This window comes from Microchirus variegatus (assembly GCF_963457635.1).
Source record: "Microchirus variegatus genome assembly, chromosome: 4".
Taxonomy (NCBI): domain Eukaryota; kingdom Metazoa; phylum Chordata; class Actinopteri; order Pleuronectiformes; family Soleidae; genus Microchirus; species Microchirus variegatus.
The window spans coordinates 9,838,956-9,863,363 of NC_139805.1; the positions used below are offsets into that span (position 1 = coordinate 9,838,956).

A 24,408-nucleotide genomic window follows, 5' to 3' on the forward strand; every position below is an offset into this window, starting at 1 on the left:
TAGATACTCGAGTTTTGGTAGATTCTTTAGTTTGTGATATCAGTATTTGTAGATACTCAAGTTTTTGATGACTGTATCGGTAGATACCCAAATTTGATATTGGTATTGGTAGATACTCAAGTTTGTGATGACGGTATCGGTAGATACTCAAATTTGTGATATCAGTATTTGTAGATACTCAAGTTTGTGATGACAGTATCAGTAGATACTTGAATTTGTGATTTTGGTATGGTTAGATACTCGAGTTTTGGTAGATTCTTGAGTTTGTGAGATCGGTATTTATAGATACTCAAGTTTGTGATGACGGTATCGGTAGATACTCAAGTTTGATATCGGTATTGGTAGATACTCGAGTTTGTGATGACGGTATCGCTAGATACTCGAATTTGTGATATCGGTATCTGTAGATACTCAAGTTTGTGATGACTGTATCGGTAGATACTTGAATTTGTGATATCGCTATGCTTAGATACTCGAGTTTTGGTAGATTCTTGAGTTTGTGAGATCGGTATTTATAGATACTCAAGTTTGTGATGACGGTATCGGTAGATACTCAAGTTTGATATCGGTATTGGTAGATACTCGAGTTTGTGATGACGGTATCGCTAGATACTCGAATTTGTGATATCGGTATCTGTAGATACTCAAGTTTGTGATGACTGTATCGGTAGATACTTGAATTTGTGATATCGCTATGCTTAGATACTCGAGTTTTGGTAGATTCTTGAGTTTGTGAGATCGGTATTTATAGATACTCAAGTTTGTGATGACGGTATCGGTAGATACTCACGTTTGATATCGGTATTGGTAGATACTCGAGTTTGTGATGACAGTATCATTAGATACTCGAATTTGTGATATCGGTATCTGTAGATACTCAAGTTTGTGATGACAATATCGGCAGATACTCAAGTTTGATATCGGTATTGGTAGATACTCCAGTTTGTGATTTCGGTATTGATATTGGTAGATACTTCAGTTTGTGGTATTGGTATGTTTGACATTATTGTATGAATGCATGTATGTAGATAGACAGACAGAAATAAATAACATAAATATAAGAAACAATCAATAATAATAATAATCTACAATTGTGGACAGTTTTTAAGACTGTATTCGGTCACTGAATTGAGGCGCAGAGTGAGACCCCCTGTCTTCTTTCTGCTTCTCTCTCTTTTTTTTATTCCTATAAAATTGAGGAAATGTCATTTCTGCCCAATGCGTGCGCGCTCTGACGTGACATAATGGAACGTGCGAGGCTAGAAAAGCTCGCGCGGGTGTGCGCTTCACTCAGATCCAGCTCCAGAGCAGAAGACTGTCCTCAGTCTCTGAATTCACGGTGTATTAGACGATTATTGAAATTGCATAAATCATTTTAAAGCAACACGCGTGGTTGATTCTGTGAGGTTATGGACAGGACGTCGCTGTGAGACAGTGTCCATCAGAGCCACTTCATTTTTATTCGCGGAGATAATAACAATTATGATGAAGAAGGATATTAACTTGAGTCTGGAGGACGACGCGGACCTCAAGCCGCATCTCCGTGACGCGGAGAGCATGCTGAGCTCCCCGGACCTGGGGCTGCTCAAGCTGGCCTCTCCGGAGCTGGAGAGGCTGATCATCCAGTCCAACGGCATGGTCACCACGACGCCCACCAGCTCCCAGTTCCTCTACCCGAAGACGGTGACGGAGGAGCAGGAGTTCGCGGAGGGTTTCGTGAAGGCGCTGGAGGATTTGCACAAGCAGAACCAGCTGAGCGGAGAAGCGCAGACGAACGGTCTGGACCTGGGCGCCAACATCGCTCCGGTCACTATCCAGCCGGACCTACCGGTGTATACGAACCTGAACAGTTACGGCACCGGGCCGCTGGGAACCACGGTGAACTACACCACGGACACGGTCCCTTTCCCGCCGCCTCCGCCTCATCACTTGGGGGCGGCAGTGGCTCCGCCGCAGCACACGGAGCTTTCTCCGCCGCTGCAGCCGCTGAAGGAGGAGCCTCAGACGGTGCCCGACGTGCAGAGCTTCGGGGAGAGTCCGCCGCTCTCCCCCATCGACATGGACACGCAGGAGAGCGTCAAAGCCGAGAGGAAGAGGCTCAGGAACCGCATCGCAGCCTCCAAGTGTCGGCGGCGTAAACTGGAGCGGATCTCCAGGCTGGAGGACAAGGTGAAAACGCTCAAGAGCCACAACACCGACCTGGCGTCGACGGCCGGTCTGCTCAGAGATCAGGTGGCTCAGCTCAAACAGAAAGTCCTGTCGCACATGAACAGCGGCTGTCAGCTGCTGCCACACGAGGTTCAAGTGCATTAGTCACAGGGACAGAGAGGCTCCAGTGGCTGTTGACCAGCGAATAAGCTTCATGGACTTTTTTGTTATTGTAGTCTTCTCTCTGTATGTAGCCATCATGTTTGCCGTGGTTGGTGGATGAATGCCAGGCCCACGTAGGCCAAAACTGTATCAATAATGAGCTGTTTTTTTTCTAAATGTTCAGGTACAGGTGTAATGTAAACATATAATTACACAACACACACTGTCAGATAATGTTTAATTAGACCTTCCCGCTTAATTCGGCAGCTCATTTGGACTGATTTCCCTCCAAATGAACCATAATCCACATTCCTCCACTGCCTGAGAGAGAACAAATAAGAATCAAGTATGTGATATTTACATTATAAATAAATAAAAATGTTTGTTCAAGATCGTTTGCCTTTGATATATTATATTTATACAGTCGTGTTTTAATTCTGTGTTTACTGGTGATCTGTGAACAAGGCACCTTTAAACTGCTGGTTTTTTTCAATGACATTTGGTCCTTGGCACGTTGATGGGCGATATATGCTTTAACTTCTGTTATATGTTTCTGGGGAAAGAATTAAGAGAGACTGTCTAAATATAGTCTTAAACCATGGACCAAACTGATTTTGACCACAATATAGGTATGTTGCCTGTAAGAGTGATGCATATATATATACATGCTAATCTATGTTTGACATATTTACCACACATCTCTGGAGGTAAACAGTTTGCAAACTCGAATGTTGCCCACAGCTGGGTGTCACGGTGCAATTCATCAGTGTTTGCTGTCTTGACCTTTGCAAACAGTTGTAATTATGTGTCTAATTTGACTCTACTTTGTTCCACTTCAGTGTGTCCTCCTGTGGAGAGTCGTGACCTTTTTTAAGTTGCACTGACTGTTTTGTGTCAACTCTAACCTCCGGTTATTCAGTTTCATGCCACTGTGTTAAATTAAATGCTGCTTGACAATAAAACACTTCCCTCCCCCCTCTATCTTTGTCAATCTTCAGTGTTTGTGATCCAAACCACATGTGTTGATCCAAATAAAAAAGTGTCAGGTTTTGATGCAGTTCTGATGAATTTGCTTGGACTATAACTGTATAAAAGTGTATTGGAATCAAGACAGAACAAAAATGTCCTGTAGGTACGATTATTTAGCATGAACTATTGAAGCCAGTGTTGTGTAATAACAGGATTTGGAATGCACTGTTTCTGCTCTGCTCTGCTGTCTGTATCCTGGTATCTTCCATGGTGTATGTCGCCCTCTGCTGGGCAATTGGTAAATCTCTCATCAATATCTTCTGTCTTGTATAAAGTACCTCAAAGTGATACATACCAGAAAATGACTTTGGTAGAAGTTGAAGTCACTTTTTTATAATATCACTTAAGTAAAAGTCTTAAAGTATATGACATTTACTGTATTTGAATATCAAAATAGTCACCTGATATGAAATGTACTTCAGTTTTAGAAGTAAAAGTATTTAAGTTGAGGATTGAGCCACGGTAGCTCAGTGGTAGGGCGAGTTGTCTTTCAACTGGAAGGTTGTGAGTTCAATTCCTACTAATTCATGTGTGTCCTTGAGCAAAACTCTTAACACCACGCTGAAGCGTGTGACTGGCTGAATGGCAAAACTGTAGTGTAGCAACTCATCAAGACTAGAAAAGCTCTGTATAAATACAGACCATAATACCAAGTCTTCTTCTTCTGATTTTATTTGGTAGCAACGAGTAACAAAGATATAGAGGAAATGTGGTGGAGTAAAAGTAAACGTAGCTAGAAATATAAATAACACAGTTAAGTACAGATAGGTGAATTTTGTCATGTTTACTACAGTTCAGCATGTAGTGAAGTTGTTTGACTTTTATTAGGTCAGTAACACATTTGTTCAGATTGGATTTATTGTACTGTAAAATGCATGTGGTTCAGTGTTTCTCAGAATGTCACTGAGTCAGTAACAGTAAGTCACATCATCTTATACAATAGTCAGCTGATTGTTAGCAACTTTTCTTTTTATTAATATTATTATTATTGTTTTACCACAAAGTACAGATAAAAACATCCACAGCATTATTCTCTCATCTTAATGACTAAAACCGGGGAGGATTTAAAGAGGCAGTGATATGAGACCAAATAAAGTGAGATGTTTTATTATGTGACCTATGCAGAAGATCTAAAGGCAGCAACATCTATACGTGAGCGTCGATGGCATTTCTTTTTGTGTATATATCGCGTATTGCTTTGACACATTCATTCACAAGCAGGCCCGTGGGAAATGAACGCAGATGCAGTTCAGCGTGGCTTCTTTTGAGGTTTTTAATCACTTCTTTCTCTGTATATTGTTTGCCGTTGTCGCTGCAAGCCTGAGTTGATACAACACAATCCACACACACACACACACACACAACTCTAAGGTACAATATTTACAGATCTGGTTTATAGAGCGGAAGACATATTTGATTGGTCAACAGTTTTTTTTTACTGGAAAAGAAACAGTCACAACCAGTCAGAAGTCAAACAAATGCATTTATCGGGTTTGTTGTGATCATTTATTCCCAAAATCATCACTTCCTGTGTGTCAATACTTTGACTGAGGCCTGAAAAGTCAGTGGTTCATCTGTATTTTATTCTTGACAGTTAACTATTGAATATTGAATAAGTTGCTGAATTAATAACTTATAGCATGTCCCTCTAAATCCATAGCTGAATTCCTTTTTTCTTTTTTTTAATTAAATCACTGATTTTACTACAAAATTTAAGATTGCGCTGCCAAGAGTAGCAAAGTCAGAACATTGTTTTCAAAGTGTTCATTTCAGTATTACAGATTTCAAACTGGTCCAGTGTCCAAACAGCACAGTGAGTTGCTTCTACGGCAATCTTTGGTGAAGTGAAATGCAGAAACACATGGCAGTCCTGTGTGAAGAAGCCATGGGAACCATTTAAAGAGTTTCTGCAGGTTGACGCATGTCCAGAGTTTGACAGAAACCACAACGAGCTCAGAGCAGAACGTTTAACACCTGCATTGATTAAGAACAAGCGTCTGCTGGAAACTCAGCGGTTGTCGGATCTGTGAACAGTCAGCCAATTACTACACAAACACACACACACAGGATTCCACACACAAGAAGCCAAAGGCATCCAGTGAAGCTTCTCTGTAATCCTGATATTACACCTTTACTATGAGTGATGTTTGTGACTGAGCTGAGGAACCACGACGTCCAGACTGGATAGATGACGTCTAAAGTAAATGCGGCCGATACTGCGACGCCTGAATATATTTTTAAATCTTAACAGATGCTGTACATGTTCTTTTGTATTCAGACTAATACTGTATATGCAGTGAATGCCACAACATGTCTCTTTCTTGACTCATAACTCCTCTCTCAGATCTTCAGGCCTCAACACCAGCAAGACAAGTTGTTGCAGAGTTCCTGCAGTTGTTGATCAGAGTGGTTCATGATTTTATTTAATTCATTTACAAAGAAACTGCCATTGTTTGGGTGGATTTAATATTGAAACCATATCAGCACATCATAGTAGCCCAATGGTCTTTCACATAAAGGATAAATACCATAAAAAAAAAATGACCTGACAATCACAATCCCTGAATGACAAATAAAGGGTAAAAGGGAATTTTGATATTCGGTCAAATTCTGCACTGCTAACATTTTTTCCCTGCCTCATATAAAACACCATGTACTATCACCATGAACACTGTTAGCAGGTGCAGCTCAACTGTGTTGCATAGAGTGATTTTCACGTCCTTGGATCCTCACACCACCTGCCAGTCACAGCAGAGAGGATGTTGAAACTTGAGGCAAAAGGAGACATTTTTTTTTTATCATCCTATTGATAATTGTATTGCTAAACCTAGATGACTTTGAGCTTTCAGACTCTACACACCTTACACCAGCATCACTATACCTGGGCCAAAAATGACATCAATTGCAAAAAAAGCCTTCAGATTTCCTCAGAATCACGGCTGGGATATCACACGTGGAATATCACGGGGGGGATGACAACGGTGTTACTAACTTTCTGATCTTGTAATTTTACACTCAAAGTCACACACACAATCCCCCTGTTTCTGAGTGGGGATTTTAAATGTCTGACTTCTGACAACATCACTGGGAAGCAGCATGAGATCAAACCAACAGGAAAATAACACACAACCCACACACATCCTCCAAACAACATATACCTTTTTTTTTATATATATATTTGATGCTATCCTCATTGAAATTCATACCTTTTAAAATTAATTTCCAGAAATGCATACCTGTAGAGACTATATATATATATATATATATTGCACAACATTTAAATGTACATTTGAAATAAATATAATCAAATAAAATGCGTCTCTTCATTTTTTTTTTTTTTTACAATTTTAACCTATAGCTATATGTTGTTCGTTTATTTCCCCACCTGGTGTTTCATGGAAGAAAAGAATAAACGGGGCATCAAACTACAAAAAGGCTTGCTGAAGAATTGTAAAAAATAAAAAAAAGGTCAAATGGAAATATGAATAATAATAAAAAAAACACACAACTATAACACCAGCAGCATCCATGTTAAGATATGAGGTGAATGAAAAGAAACACCATGTATGCATTTGATTCTGTAGAATCTTAAAAGAAACAAAGACACAGATCAGTAAGGAACAGTTTTCAGCTGAATCAAACCACCCACTTAACTCCCCTGTGACCTTTATGGTCACTAAAACCGAGACTGACATCTCGACTGCACATTTGACTGACATGAAACAAAGCACTGTAAACATTGGAAGGATTTAAATGGCACTCTGAGGACGGACGCCGTCAAATCCTTCTTATAAAGCCACACCGAGGAACAGGCAGACAACAGGCGGTGGGACGGGAAAACTTGAAGAAGAACACAGGTTGCAAAGAGTCTGAGACACTGAACTGGACTTGCTTTGGCATCAGATCAAAACAACACACACATTGAAGCTCTTAATGCGGAGGAACCACAGGCAAACACATGTCACGCACTGGTCCACGAGAATCTCAGAGCATTTCAGACATTTTTCAACCTGATTCTCTCGACCATCATTCAATGATCCTTACTGAGTTACAGAAAAGCAGGGTAGAAAGTCAACACGGTTTGATGGAGTATAGACCTGGAGGCTCTGGAGATCCAGCTGAAGGAGGATGAGAAGAAGAAGAACAAGAGAGGGTGAAGGAAAAAGGGGTTTTGAGGGAGTAGTCAGCTTTAACATGCACAGTCCTGGCTAGGTGGAGCAGGCTGCTCTGTCAGTTGGGGCCCCTGTTTGGCCCCTGTGACAGCCGGATCACCAGCGTCCAGGCTCTCGGACATCTTTTCACAGATGATGTCGACCAGGCGCTCGAAGGTCTGCTTCACGTTGACGTTGTCCTTGGCACTGGCCTCGAAAAACTCAAATCCTGGAGGGGAAACAGCGTATGAGGATCAGAGAGGTCTCATTAGGAATCAGGACATGGTTCTTCATGGATCTCTGCAGTACAGGGATGGAGCTGTTTTTAGCCATAGTAGAAACAGACAGTTTCTAGACAGGGATGTAAATCTTTGTTGGACTGTCACCACCAGTCAGAGATCAGCAAGTAAATATGGTGGAGGGCCAATTTCTTTGTGCCAAAATATCGTATCTTCATCAGGCAAAGTGCATCATGAACATCTTCAGTCACAAACAGAAAGCCAAAGTTTGTTGTCTTAAGCAAACAATACTGTGGATGTTGTCTTTAATCAGCAGCACACAAGACAAATGTGTGTGAGATATATATCTATCGTACTTGATCATTTAAATGTAAGGAATGACTGGGCAAAAGAACACTGTAAGAAATGCATTTAACATGCATGCAGGGTTTGAGATGATACGTCTAACATCTGTGCAATAAGTCAGGGTCATTGTGAGAGAAACACAAATCATGTTATACATGTCATACTGACAAAAATGACAACTTCTCTCACCTTTAGCCTAACCTTAGAGCAATAACAAGTTAAACCTCTGTTTAAAGTTGGAAATTTGGATTTCACAGTCTAAAAATAAGCCTTTTTTTTTGCTGTGTTTCCATCATGGCACACTACGCTTGCGGTACGGTTTGGAATGGTAAAGCCCTGGCATTTCAACTGACAACAGTACCTTTACTCGGTATGTGAGGGCTGCAGAACTCAATTAAAAATACGTACCGTACTGTACCAAACTGAACCGTGAAACGGCAACACTGTGAAGACACAGCTTTACATGTACCTAAGGCGAGGGCCTTGTGAATGGAGGCTGTCATCATGTTTTGAAGCGGAGAATTACTTAGATGTCACCAACTCTTACATTCCAGGCCTTTAAAGGTCACATAGAGTGGTCCTGTTGCACATATATGTTAGTTATGGAGGTCTACTTACATACATTAACTTGTTTGGTCAAAAACCTCTTAGTTGCTGTAAACGAGCCGATAGAAATCCTCTTTTCTGACGATGTTCCTCAGCCGCGATATTTCAGACTGAAATCTCACACCCAGAAGACAGAGTGTGTTGTGATTGGCCAGCCAGCGTAGAGCCTTCCCAACTGTCTTGTAATTGGCCAATACCCGGAAGTGACATAATTAGCACACCCGCTCTCAGAAGCTCCCCCCTCTGGAACGGTGGATGCACTGCTACTCATTATCAAAAGTACGAGTACACACGACTGTGAGTCAGAGGTATTCAGTGTTTGAACAGCGTCTGTGCGTGAACTCACCGAGGTGTTCAGACAGCTGCCGGCCTCTGTCTGCGTTCACCATCCGCTCGTCCTCCATGTCACACTTGTTTCCCACCAGCAGCACCTGAGCGTTGTCCCACGAGTACGTCTTAATCTGAGTGGACCTGGAGAACAAACGCGCAAGCCGTCAGAGAGGAAACGAGTCAAACACTCACTTTGTTTACGTGTGTGTACAGAAGGAGATTGCACTGATTCAATGTAAAGTTGTAACAATGATCCTGAATTAAATCACACCAGGTGGAGTCTGAACTGAATAAATGATGATCTCAACAATAAAGCACCTGTGTAACAACACCCTCACCCTCTTCAATGAACTGGAACTCAGTGGTAGAAATGTAATTTAAGCATTTGTGTCATCACTGATTCACTCCATCTTTCTGCTGACTGTTCTCCGGTTCTTACAGGAGATCGTCCAATGCACCAAAATTATACAGTAAATTATACAGATTATACAAGAGCAGGCTTTTTGGGTGCAGAGTTAGAACGATCAGCAATGTTTCACCGATTACAAGCACAGCCTGTAACACTTAAAATGGATGTGGTCTCTCAGTCCTGAGGTTGAAGCCAACATGGAAGTGTCTGACACAAAATGAGTTGGCAACAACATCATTTTACAGAGTGAGTCATCTTGCTTTCCACCCATCTCTGCTGAGGGAGACGTATGTGACGACAGACATCGATGCTGTAGAACCAGAAGTATGTCTTCTATGTGCTGCTTTTCTCAACTGGACATGGACACAGGCCAATCTCAAGTCACAGCACCTTCTGCTGGACAACTTGGTAATTACTTCAGATGTGTTAAATATAATACACGAGTAGTCAATTCCTTGTTTCAAAAATCAATGACTAGTTGACTGTCAAAACAGTATAAGATAGTGACACACATTTTCCCAAGGTGTTTATGGTTGAAACTGCTGTGATGTGCAACTTGACACTTAATCCACAACGGCAACCCCCAGTTACGCACCAGTCCTGGACAGCGTTGAAGGAATCCTCATTGGTGATGTCATACATGAGGATGAAGCCCATGGCTCCTCGGTAGTACGCGGTGGTGATAGTGCGGTAACGTTCCTGACCCGCTGTGTCCTGCAACAGATTGAGGAACATGAAGTCACCACACGTCACAACGCCATGGCACGCTCACCTTTGACAAATATGGTTGAAGATTAATTTCGTCATACGTCTTACAAATCCTTGTTAGTTTAGGTCAAGGTTTCTCAATCCTGGTCCTGGGGACCCACTGCCCTGCATGTTTTAGACGTTTCCCTGCTCCAACACACCTGATTCCAATGAAGGGGTCATTATCAGGCTGTTGTGGAGCTTGATGACCATTTGAAACGGGAACGTCTATCCATGCCTCATATTTTAAATAGAAGTTTCTATGTGCTCTTCTATTAAATAGTGACACTTACATGTTGATTCAGCGTAATGATTAAGTTCATCTATGCTATGAAAACAATACAGCCTGTGTAGCTGCTGGAGAGCTGCTGAACAATGCAAGAAAATAATTAATTCTCCTCCACTTTTACAGTTTTTCTGCATCAGCAAAGGCATTTAAGCCGACAATTGTAGAAACAGTGGCTAATATTGTGTTCAATTTAAGTAAAGTTTGCGATACATCAGCCAGTTTGGCAAATATCATCTATCAAGACTAGTTTAATGAATCCTTGATGTGACTATTACTGCGCCATTCTCTCTTAATCCTTGGACTCCTGTATACCTAATGTCTGTCCTGAATAAATAATTACTTTCCAGACCAAAAGAAATGCAACAACTGTAAAAGGAAAGCGGAAAAATGAAACATTATCAGTTCAAGGGTATAATAGGTGAGGTTTTGGTACAAGGTCACACAGCTTCTGATTTTCAACAAAAACTTTGAGCTTTGACAAAAGACTAGAGTGATCCTGTCTCTTTGTCTCGATCTTTTTCTGTCTCTTTGGCTCAAAAGGCCAGTGTGGTTGAATTTCAGCATTAAACTCTAATGAACGCTCTGGGAATTAAAGCTCAGCACTTCTGATACCCAACACCCTGTATCTCCCAGTGCAATTTCTCTCTCTCTCACGCACACACACACACACACACTGTGTCCATACACACACACACACACACACACACACACACACACACACACACACACACACACACACACACACACACACACACACACACACACACACACACACACACACACACACACACACACACACACACACACACAGGTTTGTGCAGGTGTTGTCCTCAGGTGAATGCATTGACTTCTGTTCATTTGGACAGCCTACTCAAAGCATTATCTCTACTACCAATAACCACAAACCTTAAAGGCGCATTATGTAATAAATCTAAAGCAACTGGCCATAAAATCCTCCTAATATGTCACAGAGACTCAGGAATAATGTTCATATAACAAACTGAACTCACCAACAACAACAGTACAGCCAAAATATTTGCATTAAATTTTTTTTTTTGCAGACTGCAAATCATATTTATGTTTTGAAATCATGTTTTGGCATGTGGCGCCACCTACTGCCATCTACCAATCATTGCAGTCAGTAGAGTCTCAGCTGCCGAGTAACCACGGGTTGCCAGTTACGTCAGAAAACAAAACCTAAAAGACCTCGGTATTTTGAATTTCAATGTAGTAACCATTTTTGGCCACATTCTAACATATGGCGCCTTTAAGTATGAAAACATTCCCATTACACATTACGCTTTCAGACTTGATGATTTAAATTGTTGTTAAAGGTGCCATATTATGGCACCTTTAACAACAATTTAAATCTTAGGCTTAACCTCATTTAGTTCATCAGTGGACTAATGGTCCTGACAAGATAAGTGTTTATGCAAGAAAAGGTCCTAACAAAGTAAAAAAAACATGTGCACAAACACACACATACGCACAAACACCTCTTAGCCTTTATTTTTCTAACAATCAATGTGTCTATTCATTCAATCACACATGACTCCTCTTCACATCACTCAGGTCATGAGGACACTGTATGACTAGAATCCTGTAGCGCTGACCTTTACACTCTGTACACTGTTAATAATGTTCTGTGACGCCTCTGTCGTTCTGCGCATCCACTTCTCAACGCGCTGCATCGTCTCTACCCCGACGCCGACTGAAAGCGGTTACATAATGGAAAACGTTGAGATTTGTCCGATTTTTTGTCCGTGTGGATCTCTGAATGTACATTTCTCAGCAGGCAACATTTACACTAGTCAGCACGTTCCTTGATGATAAAAATGAGGATCATTAGCTGAAGCCCAACATCTAATTGTTGTGGGAAACCCTAAACAGAATAAATGCAGCAGAACAGTATTTGCTGCAGGATGTCAGAGGAAGTGACAGCGTACCACACACACACACAAACACAGCGCTCTTTTCTCTCTAGTGTATATACTAGATTATATACTGTGAAACACATGTACATAATGTTCAGTGTGTTGACTTTAAAGCCCATGACTCACACCGATTTCATTTTTTACTGGAGTCTCAGCAGAGATGTTGAGAGACGAGGGGGATGGTGGGATTTTATCTGTGTGTGTTTGCAGGAAAAGTGTGTGTCTATATGTGTGTGCGTGTGTGTGTGTGTGTGCACAGAGGGGAGGAGACATCTCCTCGCAGAGATGTGTAGTAGAGGGGGGAGGGGAGAGCAACACACCGGGCAGGCGTTTGTCGTGATCTGATTGGTCGGTGTCATCTTCCGTATACCAGAGGCAAGACCTGGCAAAGGCTGACAACAGAGTGCACACACACACGCACGCGCGCACGCACGCACGCACGCACGCACGCACGCACGCACGCACGCACGCACGCACGCACGCACACACACACACACACACTCTCTCTGCTCACTACTACTGCTTGGTCTCCTGCAGAACATGCACAGGATTAGTAAAGATGGAAATTATTTAAAGGCCCAGTGTGTAACATTCAGTGGCTGACACTGAAGATACTACCCAATCCATGAGTACAATACTAATATTAAAAAAAAAAAAACCTCAGAATATCCTGACATTCCTTACCCAGATCTGTAGTTTGATCCTCTTGTCGTTCCTGTAGATGGTCTTCACCTTGAAGTCGATGCCCACTGTGCTGACGAAGGCCGGCGTGAAGGAGTCGTCGGCGTAGCGGAACAAGAAGGAGGTTTTGCCCACGCTGCTGTTTCCGATGATGAGGATCTTGAACATATAATCAAAGTTCTGGTCTGAAGACTCCTTCTGCCCATAGGTTGCTGTTGCTGATGCCATCTATTGAGAAGAAGAAGAAGGAACACTTTAATGAAATAACTGCTAGGACCTCTAACACTTGCAGTGTTCCAGGTCTGCAGAGAGTCATTTTCACATTTTCATATGTATATTAAAACCTACAGTTGTGTTCGTACTAAATCAGCGTAGCGTTCCAGACATACTCAATCTCATATTTCACTTCAGTGGATGCAGTTTCTCACCAGGAATTCCCCCCTAGTTTGTGTTTCCTTGTTTCCTGGAAAGTGCTGACTTTCGACTTTCCATGACACTATTCTTCTTTGTGTTCTCCTTTAACCAAAACAAGAGCGCACCACCAACTGAACAGTATAAGTAGGGTATGCCTACGGTCTGTGTGTAATCTAATTTGTGTGATGTGTTGATTCATCTGTGTAGAGTTGGACCAATTGATCCATGCACAAAAAATGTCCCTGTCAAAGGTGCATTATGTAAAGCAACTGGCTATAAAATCCTCCTAATATGTCACAGAGACTCAGGAATAATGTTCATATAACATAGTGAACTCACCAACAACAACAGTACAGACAAAATATTTACATTAAAAAAAATACTGTTGTAACATGTTTATGTTTTGATGTTTGTCAGTAGAGTCCCAGCTGCCAAGCAACCGCAGGTTGCCAGTTACATCTGAAAAAAACCCCTAAAAGACCTTGGTATTTTGAATTTGAATGTAGTAACCGTTTTTGGCCACATTCTTACATATGGCACCTTTAAGTTAAATAAATTAGATGTACATAAAGGAGGAAATACAAAATGTTTAAAATGTGTAAATGTGAGACTGATATAGATTTTAACCCCTTGGTTGATAATGAATGGACTTTTTTTTTCTAATGCATTAGTGACTTAGTTCAAAGTAACACATTCACATGGCATTACTAGAAAATATAATCTGGCACCAAGTTATGTTTCCCACAAAACAAGTTTGGTTGTAAATTGGTTGTGTATAAAAATAATTTATTGAGTCTTGAGGTTTGCAGTAAAAGCAACACTTTGAATGAATGACCACCTCCTTCAATGTCATGAGCAAAATAACATTACATGTTTTTTTTATTAAACCAAGAAAACTACTACAGCAAAAACAGTAGGGGGATATTAAGGTAACACATTTAATCACCATTTAAAAATAAATTAATTGTAAACATCCCCCAGCAGGATTTGTCAGTCTCTTCAATTTCCATTGTTTCTTTGAGGTGTTTTTTTTGTTGATTTGAGACATAAGGTGCTAAATAAAGCTAGATTTGATGTGTGTGGACTATTGTTCTACACAGGCCTGATCAATGTTGTTATTGGCAGGAATCATCATCATCATCACGCTCACAGCTCGGGTTACAAACGAGGTAAGATCACAGACAAAGCCTGACATCTACACCAACAATAACACCGCCCAGAGGTAAGTATATGTCACTGTGGTAACTTAAGATTTAGTCACTTGCACACTTACTTACAACTATGGCAGGTGCTCTAATCTAGGGATGGGAATCAGTATCGGTCAGTACCGATATCGGTCCGATACTGGTCAAAATCAGTGGACGACGGATATCGGACAGATAAAAATGTACAATACTAATAAAATCCGGTATATTGCATGCTTCACAATGCATATGACTGTAAACATGTTCAGGCTGTTTGTTTTCGTCTTTCTGGGAGAACAACATTTGTTTTACAGTTGGAGAATAATCCATAATTACTCAGCAAAAATGTGTTTTTAACAGCTTCATATACTCATAAATGGTCTAAAATTACTTTATGGTCTTAAAAGTAGTATTGTCCCATCCCCTAGTTCAGCGGTCTGCAACCTTTAGAATGAAAAGAGCCATTATTGTCCCCTCTTCACCCAAATATTTTTTTTTTACACATATATACTCTATTTAAAGAACCACAGTTTGTCGCAAGTTGATACCCAACCTTTAAAGTGTAGGAAAATGACGAATAAAACTATTTTTTATAGTATTTTATTAGCTTTTGGGGGAGGTTTTTCAACTGGATGTGACGGATAAAACATCAAAACATTTTTATTTACAAAAAAATATCTTGACAAAAAAATGTGAAAAACATGAATAGTTTTTTCTTCAATGCTAGAAGGAGCCGCTAAGGAGAGGCTGAAGAGCCACACGAGGCTCTAGAGCCGCAGGTTGCAGACCCCTGCCCTAGTTCAATCAGCCAGAACATCAAGACAGCTTTAAACGTTTGAGGGAAGAAGTGTGGAGAATGACTGCGACTGTTCTTGTGACCAAAGGTCATTCTGCCTTATATTCAGACCTGAGTCATGTTTTCAATATGTTTGAGTGAAAACTGAAGGGTCTTTTCTGAAAGAAAACACTGCAGGGGAGACATTTTTAGACTGGGGAGACAGTGTTTTCAAAGGTATGATGGTGGAAGGAAGTGAGATTTTAGAGCTGTGATCATAACATACTGTGATTCTGTAATATTTCACTTTTGAGGTGCTCACATTGTCAGAAACTCAAATTCATTCACTCGTTCATTGTTCTGCACACGACGACTTCAACTCTCTTTTCTGCATTAACCAAACTGTACAACTGCTGTGACGAGCCAGGGATGCTCACACTGAACCAAAACACCTTTTAACAGCTTTGTACCCTCATCATTGGAATAAAATGATAAATAAACAATAATTCTCATCACCATGACCCCCTTCAAACGCATTCTATAAAAAGGTGAGCACAGTATAATACAATTTTCTCAGATTAATTAATTATATTTTTGAAAATCTGAACAGAAGCAACTCGAGCACACACACAACACTTAGACTCCACACACACACACACACACACGCTGCTGTTTTATATTTAGACCTTTATCTCGACTGGACTGCAGTGGAATGCCGGAACTCTCAGGGAATGAGGCACAAACACCAACACCGTGAGCCGTCCTCATCATCACAGCTGCAGCCTGTGATCAGTTTACACGGAGGAACAGAGAGATGCTCGCTAAATAATAAACAAGCTGTGACTCTTCCTCTTCCTGTGACTTCAAAAACACAATAGAGTTCACTTAACTAGCTGCCACTGGAAGGAAAGATAACATCACTCTTCTGGTCATATAGGTCTTTTTTATTAGTGGGACCTGATTGAGAGAACAAAACTTTTTTACATTTATATTTAACACATATGATCAATATTATTGAAAAATAACGGTGTCAGGTGACAGGAACATTTCCCAAAATAACTCAATGTTTAACCCGACTACTGAAACTTGATGAGACTAAAAGAAGTAGGACATATTTAGAAGCTTATCTATATTGCATGTCACGAACTCGTCGACTGTATTTATTAAGCACAAATCAAACAATGCACTGCAACACTGCTCTGAATAAACTGTAGTGAGGAAGCCAGATCACACTTGATCGAAGCCAGAGTTTGGTGTTGGATTTCTATCAATGGGGAGCTTTGTTAAAAATGGATCTTCTTGTGTTACTGCTGCACCAAAGTGTCACCTCAGCTCAGCGGTTACTTCAGCTGAGTCAGCTGTGCTACAATAGACCCACTTTAAATTTCTCTTTCCTAAATCTCCTTTTCTTGTCTTGTTAACTTAAGTCTCTATACTTCAGGAATATTGATTGCCTCCTTCCATGTTTTTTTTTAGCAAGGTTGATGTGTTGGGTGAGCACCAAGGTGCTAAAAAGGTTTTGGATTTTGGTTTTTATTTAGTTTTGACTTTTTGTTTTTAAAATAAGTTAGTTTTATGAGCTTTAATTTGTTTGTAAATGATTCGTTTTAGTTCATTGTTTATTCATTTTAGTGACTTTTTTTTGTAATATGCAGTATTTGCCAGTTGCAAGATTCAAAAAGGTCATAATAAGTGAACCCAACAAAAGATGCAATTTTAAAAAAGTATTAGGACTGCAAGTCTGCAAGAAATTAGACTGAAGTGCAAAATGTGCATCATACATGCAGTTGCAGATGCAGCTGGTGTGCCAGGTAAAACTCAAATAGCCAACAGACTAAAGACACACATACACATAACAATAAAAATAATAATAATAATAATAATAATAATAATAATGAATAACCTTCATGAGACACACCACATTGTTTGTGAGTCGGGAGTCTCATGAGCTCAATCTGAGGAAAAATAAACCAATAAACCCAATAAAAGACTAGAGGTTTGACTCACTTAGATAAACCAACTCAACCCAATGAACTACATAATAAATGTTGTGTTTTACTTGTGTCCCACAACTTGTATGATACAAACATTGTATGATGAATGAAGTAAAATGCTGTCTCAAATATAACTTTTCAAAATTGCCTGGCAGAGAAAAACTAAATACACTTCATATGAACCCAAAGGGATTATGTATGACATTAATTTATAAAGAACTAAACACAATTCAGTTTCAGTTGGTTCTCTTTTTTCTTTAAAAAAAACTCTACTTTTTATTTTATTTCAGTTTACATTAGTTTGTTTGTTTTCGTTCACTATAATAACTTTGGTGAGCACCTAAAAAAAGTTATCAATAGCAGTGATTGAAAGAGGTTTAAAATAAGCAGGGTCGTGTTGGGAGACTGTCTCTTGTCAAGCATTTCCAGAAGCATTTGTTGTCTTTATCCAGAAGAGGCTGTTCAGTGTCTCCTGTATGTGGTGAGATTACTGCAGACCTTCTCCTGTGTCTCACAGATTAGCAGAGCTGGCTTCACCTCCACTAAACACTCATTTCACACATAATCTTACAGACTGAGGGATTTGTGCTTCATCGTAAATGAACAAATTCTCATTCTGCAGATGTATTACAGCCTGCTGGATGCTACTGCTACGCTTTTATTCGCTGAGCCACAACAGCAAGTTCTGTTCCTTATGTAAATAAACTTAATCTCATTCTAAATCTCCTCTTCATTGCTATTTTATTGTTTTCACATAAAGTTAATTGTGCATGTGTTGATACAAGAAAGAAAGAATTACATTAGAATGGTAAATGGCGTGAACGCTTTTGAATACATATCTTATTGCAATTATTTTGACTTAAATTGCAGATGTGATATGATTCACATGATTCAAAATGGTAATTTTTACAGAATTATTCTCTTTTTCATTTGAAGGTATATATATATAATATATATATATATTATATATATATATATAAAGACCAGGAACGGTTGAATAATAGGTGTATTTCAAGGATCATAATAATAACAATGTGTTTAAAAGAGTAGTAATGGGGTATTATGAATGCACAATGAATACACTTTCTGTTAGAGACATGGTCTTCACATATTGTTACCAATATGTAGCAGTAAAATAACGACATTTTATATCTCAAAGTAAAAGGCAAAATAAAATGTTATACTACGATGGACTTATGTCGCTTTTCCACTACATGGTCCCGGCACGACTCGACTCGACTCATCACAAACTGCACAGTTGTTTTCAGTTTAACTGACCCATTAGACTCATTTAATTAAAAGATGTGTTCAGTACTTCCTGCACAGACTCTGACACAGTCACCGAACTGAAATACAGCAGAGGGGGTTGTGATTTCCGCAGTGCTGTCGCTAAATACACCAGACTCCTCTGTTAAATACTTACCAGGTGGTATTGCTAATGGAAAAGCAAACACTTGGGCGAGTTGAGTCGTGCCGGGACCATGTCATGGAAAAGCAGTGTTATTGTCAGGTTAAATGGTCACACAATGAAACTCTCTCATGTGGTTCAACAAACAAAATGAAGACACTGCAGCAAGACTGAAAGTGGACAGAGAATAGGACACAGCAGGAGAAGGAACATGTCTCTGTCAGGCCTTAAATATGTGTGGCTTTATAAGCAGAGAGAGAGGTGATAATGATCACCTTTGGTGCTGAATACTTAGCAAACTCAGTGACACAATGAGAGTTTTGCTTTTTATCAGCAATGTTCAACTAATCACCTGCTCATCTCCTGTAAGGAAACCTGGCTGTTATCTGACTTCAGCTCTCCATCTGGATTCAGTCTTTAGCCAGAGGGAGTCATTTTCTTTCTTTTTTCCTAACCATCCTAATTTAATCATGACTAAGAGAGTTTCAGTGCTGGACAGTGTCGTCATCACACTCATTTAAACCTGTCACCTAAAGAGGATTGACGACCTCCAGAGGCTGAATTGATCCACGGCTAAGTGGTGCTGCTTTGGCCAGCGAGTCAGGCACATTTAATCAGCTTCCTGCAGACTCACAGCTGATCCCAGATCACCCAAACACCTTCCTGCTTCAAGAGAAACCTGCTACTGACAAGACGGACCATGACGACCTGAGGTGACATCAAATTATGAACTACTATACCCTAGTTCAAGGATGAAACTTGAGGATATTAACTGTTTGTTATGGATTACATATTGATTAGATTGTTGAAATTGAAATTGATTAATTTCCGTCTCTGATGCTCGAGTATTTCCACTAATTTCCCCACTTAAGTTCCTACCAATCACTTGACCTAAAAACTTATGAAATACATACTATAATGTTTAGCTCCACACCAAATCAACCAGCAATTCTGTCCAGATGCGACAGTCTGAACAGAGAACCGACAGTATAAGAACGTCATGGCGGGGCTGCAACTAACCATTATTTTCATATAGGACTAATCTGTCAATTACTTTCTTCATTAACTGAGTAATTGTTTGGGCCATAAAATGTCAGAAAATGTTGATTAGTGTCTTATTTTGCCTTCAAACCACCATTATTCAGTTTTAATGAGCTGAAAAAGCAGAACCAGGTTCACTGCCATTAATCGTTGCAGCCCTAATGAAAAGTATAGAATTGTGTGAAAAATATAAATCTTCAAAAAAATCTAACACTTCTTTTCTCTCCATCTGCTGTGAATCACATTTCCACCTGTTCTCGTGCAGCATCTGCCTGATTCTACTGTCTACCTCAGATACACACATCAATACTTTGTAATCTCACCCTCGGTCTCAAATTGTCTGGACATTAATGAGTGTCGTTACTTCCCAGAGTGAAGGTCAAACAGATTGAACTACTGGGAGGAAGGAGATTAGATTTGCATATTTGCAACTGCAAGCAATGCCATGATTTTTCCTTCTCCTATGTAGCTATGTATGGGTTTTAAATTCCCTTTAAAAGCTGTAGTACATTACTTTTAAAGATAATATATCAGACCACTGTCAAATACTGACCAAACTATCAGCTCTAAATGATTCTCTCAGTGTTTCTCGGTATAGAGGAGTTATTTTTAAACACGTTTAACACCTAGTGGAGGAAAAGCAGAAGCACAGCAGCTGACATGCCTCAAAATAAACCCGGAAAGTCGGGAAGATTTCACATTTTAATCATAAGCATGATTTGTGTGCTCCACCAACACAGTACAAAGCAAATCGAGCGCTCCCTAAGCAACGCCCTGACTATGTGCCTGCACGTTCAATCACAGATGCTGCTGTTCCTGCACCATGCAGCTCCAACTTATTTGAATAAACAACATGAGACGGATATGCAGCACATAACTTACTAAAAGTACTGCAGAAACTAAACCTTTCTCTGTCCAGTCACGCTAAGGCCGATAATCACGTGACTTATTCATCACTCACCAGTGTTGTGTGAAAAAATAAAATGATATCTCCTCAGTGGCAAAGCAGTTAAGCTGCCTCCAAGTTTCCTGAGGTGGCATTTCCCTCCCTAGCTTTTTTTTTTTTCTCCAATGACGTGTCTCTTGTTCAGGGAGGTTATGGATGCAGATGAGCAGAGGAAATGCTAAAAATATCTCTTCTATCTCATCCTATTTCTGTCTTTTTTTCAGCGAGGGAGCAGGATGACGGGAGGTGTTTTTGGAGTCTACAGGTGAATCCAGTTTGTCTGTCTGTTGTTTTAATCCAGAAACAGTTTCTTGTAAATGGTAATGACTCACAATAACATTCTGTTTTTCCCACACAGTGAGAAAAAAGTTTTCATAGAGATGTGTTTTTAAGCTCATACATAAGAAACACAAGAAAGACTTAAGTATTTCACTGTCTAAAGCCAATGCAACCACCATGCAGCCAGCTGGTGTCGCTATGCCATTGACTTAGTTTTCATGTGCTGAAGATTTCTGGCCATGTGGAGTTTTGAGCAGGTCCGTCAAAGAAGAGTTAAGTTACAGCTCGTGCACTTCCTGTTTCGTGGCAAATGGTTGAAATTCGCTAAAATGACGATGGTTGCCGTGGCCACGCTGTTTTTAATCTGCAAGACCTTTTCATAACTTTCCAACTTTGATGAGTAGAGTACAAATGTACACATTTTTTAAAAATGTTGGTAAGATTAACGTGTTTAGACGTGTTTGGTCATTTACAAAACGTGTAAATCGCCAAAATGGACACCACATTCAAAATGGCCGACTTCCTATTGAGGTGAGGTCCTAAGAGACTTTCCATCTTGGGCTGTAACATGTTTCCACTATGTTTCGTAAAAAGTTGGTGCCACTTAGTTTTTAGCTTTGTGCTACCAGGTTCCACCCTTGGGGGGCGCTACTTTTTTTACGTATTACCATTATTTTTTATTAAAAAAAATTGTCAGTTCGCAACGCCATTAGTGCCTCAAAAATGCGATCCTTTTGGGAGAAAAAAAAAATTCCAGTGATTCCAACAGGTGCTCGGGCTCTAAAATATAAGATATTAAGCCAAAGAGTCGCGGCGTGTTTGTGTTTGTGGCTGCAGCAGTTCCTCACATGCAACATGGACGTCCACGTGTTCTTCCATGAGAAACAGCAGATGCGTCACTCTTGCCTTCAGGACTGACAGCCGTGACTTCGCTGTCAGCAGAGGACAAGCACATTCATCCTGCAGACTGTGAGCTACTGTTCACGCTCTCTTTTAAATACGATGAAACATCTACACAGGAACGGAGGGAAGGGGTGATGAGAGAATGTGCTGCTGGGCACTGACGCATCAAAGACTCTGCTACCATGAAGTTGACGTGTATCTCTGTGTGGATGTTTTCACTTTGAGATATTTTTTTTTGTAAATTTGACTGGGGCATCTTTTTGAATTTACCCCATTTTTAAATTATTTCATGGTATGTTTGTGTCTAGTTGTGAGTGCGTCTTGTCAACAATAAATATAGACAACAATGTGTGTTATCTGTGTGTGTTATATTTGAGGATGGGAATCAGTATCAGTATCACTGTAACCGATACAATCCAAAAATCCTACATGTATTGCTTGCTTCACTATGCACAGACTTTAAATATGTCAATAAAAATCTGTTTAGCTGAGTCATGTTTGGGTTTGTTTATTTCTTTTTGGGAGAAGAATATTTGTTACGCAGTTGGAGAATTAGATCTTTGACATGACTCAGCACAAATGTGTTGTTAACAGCTTCATATAAATCGGACTAATATCGGTATTGGTATCAGACACAAAAAAGTGGTATGTCCCATCCCTGGTTATATCATGTTGGGTTTACCATATACATAATATATGTAGTTTATTTTCCCCCTCAGGCTGTTATGTTGTTAAACACATAATTGCCCACACATACAGTATAAGGCGATTTACAGTGATGTAGGCATTATTGCATTATAGCAAGATTCTCTTTACCAAACCACATGAACACAACAGTGCTTCTCCATGTGGCTGTGTTCCACTTTAATGATCATCCTAATATCATATATATATATACATATATATATATATATGTATATATATTCTGTCTAATTGCAAATGGACGGTATTCAGTGGTGGTAAACGTCTATATGCTCTTAATAATAAGAAGAAAATAGCCATTGAATATAGAATAGCTCAAAATGACACGTGATATTATTACATAGGAATGGAGAGAAGGGTGTTTACATTACATCTAACGGCTCCTGACCCAGGACCACGTATGTATTTATTTATTTATATACATTTTTAATTGAAACCATCGGATGGTGCGATAACGCCTTTTCCTGCAGGACAGGCCCTGAGTCACCAAACCAGCAGCAGCCTGCACACACACACACACACACACACACACACACACACACACACACACACACACACACACACACACACACGAAAAAAACAAGCAATTTCATACATCTGTGCAGATGTCATGCATGATTTTCATCATGAGGCAAAATGTCAGAGGCTCTTTCTATTGAAATCCTTCACTTGATATTTTAACACCAAATAAACCAACGATGGATACAAGATACATGGTGCTACACTTTCATATAAACGTATGTTTTCTATATGTGTGTTGTGTGTGTGTGTGTGTGTACACATACAATAATTAAACAACACAATAGATGAATAAAATCCGACGAAAATCCCCACCTTTACAAATTTCTATCCGGCTGCTGTCCACCGCGTCCACCACCCGCAGAAACACCACCACAGATAAGTCAGAAAGATTGTGCATCAGAATATCCGGATAAGGATTTAAAAAATAAAAGCCTCAAAATGAACCGTTAGCAACAAAAATTAATTATTATTATAACGAATTATTATGGTGTTTTGTTTTGTTTTTGTCGTTTTCTTGTTGAGAGACTGTGTGTGTGTGTGTCTGTCAGAATTTTTTTTTCTTTTTAAAATAGTGTTTATCACGAGGACAGCCCTGGAGGACCAATGGTCTCCACTTCAGATGTATCAAATCTGAGATCGGAAGTTGACTCAACGCGTTTTATTTTGAAATGGTCAGTGCCTCTCTTTAACTCTGTCAACTTTACGCAGGCAGAAATACGGGTCTTTGGGTAATGGCAGGTGGGCGGGGCTTCGGCACCGCATGAAAGATTGACAGTGAGTCTGACGAATCCGAGGCCCCGTCATGACAAGAGTCCAGAAACATCCCATCGCTAATGCTCAACCTGTCATTAATTGTTGATGACCGCTGCCGGAGCGACTGAATTATTGATAAGCAGGTCATCAGTAACCACTGCTGCCATTTTTATTATTGCTGTTTTTAACCAAATAAAAGACCTTTTCTTATGTTTGCAAAAAATATAACTGCATAAACATGTAAATACTTTGCATTTAGGTTTTCAGTTATGTACCGACATTTTTGTTCAGTATTTTGGTCGCATTTAATGTCCATTATATTGTCAGGTCCAGCATTTTCCCCAATAGAGAGACTCAAATAATGGGTTAAAAAACACATGCAAAGCTCTTATACACAAACACCCATTACAGCATTAA

At 39.9% G+C, this 24,408-nt stretch overlaps 2 protein-coding genes across 2 annotated transcripts; one reads left to right on the plus strand and one right to left on the minus strand.

Annotated features, from left to right (window-relative positions):
• Positions 1-1,482: 1,482 nt before the first annotated feature.
• On the plus strand, positions 1,483-2,313 carry LOC310926299 (transcription factor JunD-like; the record flags this gene model as incomplete). The annotated part of the gene is made up of 1 exon (XM_083888408.1): positions 1,483-2,313. One exon carries the CDS (start codon positions 1,483-1,485, stop codon positions 2,311-2,313), a length of 831 nt encoding a protein of 276 aa, XP_083744534.1.
• Positions 2,314-7,528: 5,215 nt separating this feature from the next.
• On the minus strand, positions 7,529-23,595 carry rab3ab (RAB3A, member RAS oncogene family, b; the record flags this gene model as incomplete). Its single annotated transcript, XM_083888701.1, has 5 exons — positions 23,551-23,595; positions 13,074-13,298; positions 10,015-10,133; positions 9,027-9,151; positions 7,529-7,719 (listed from the first exon to the last, which is right to left on the minus strand). Exons 2-5 carry the CDS (start codon positions 13,296-13,298, stop codon positions 7,529-7,531), a joined length of 660 nt encoding a protein of 219 aa, XP_083744827.1. The 5' UTR covers positions 23,551-23,595.
• Between the last annotated feature and the right edge of the window lie 813 nt (positions 23,596-24,408).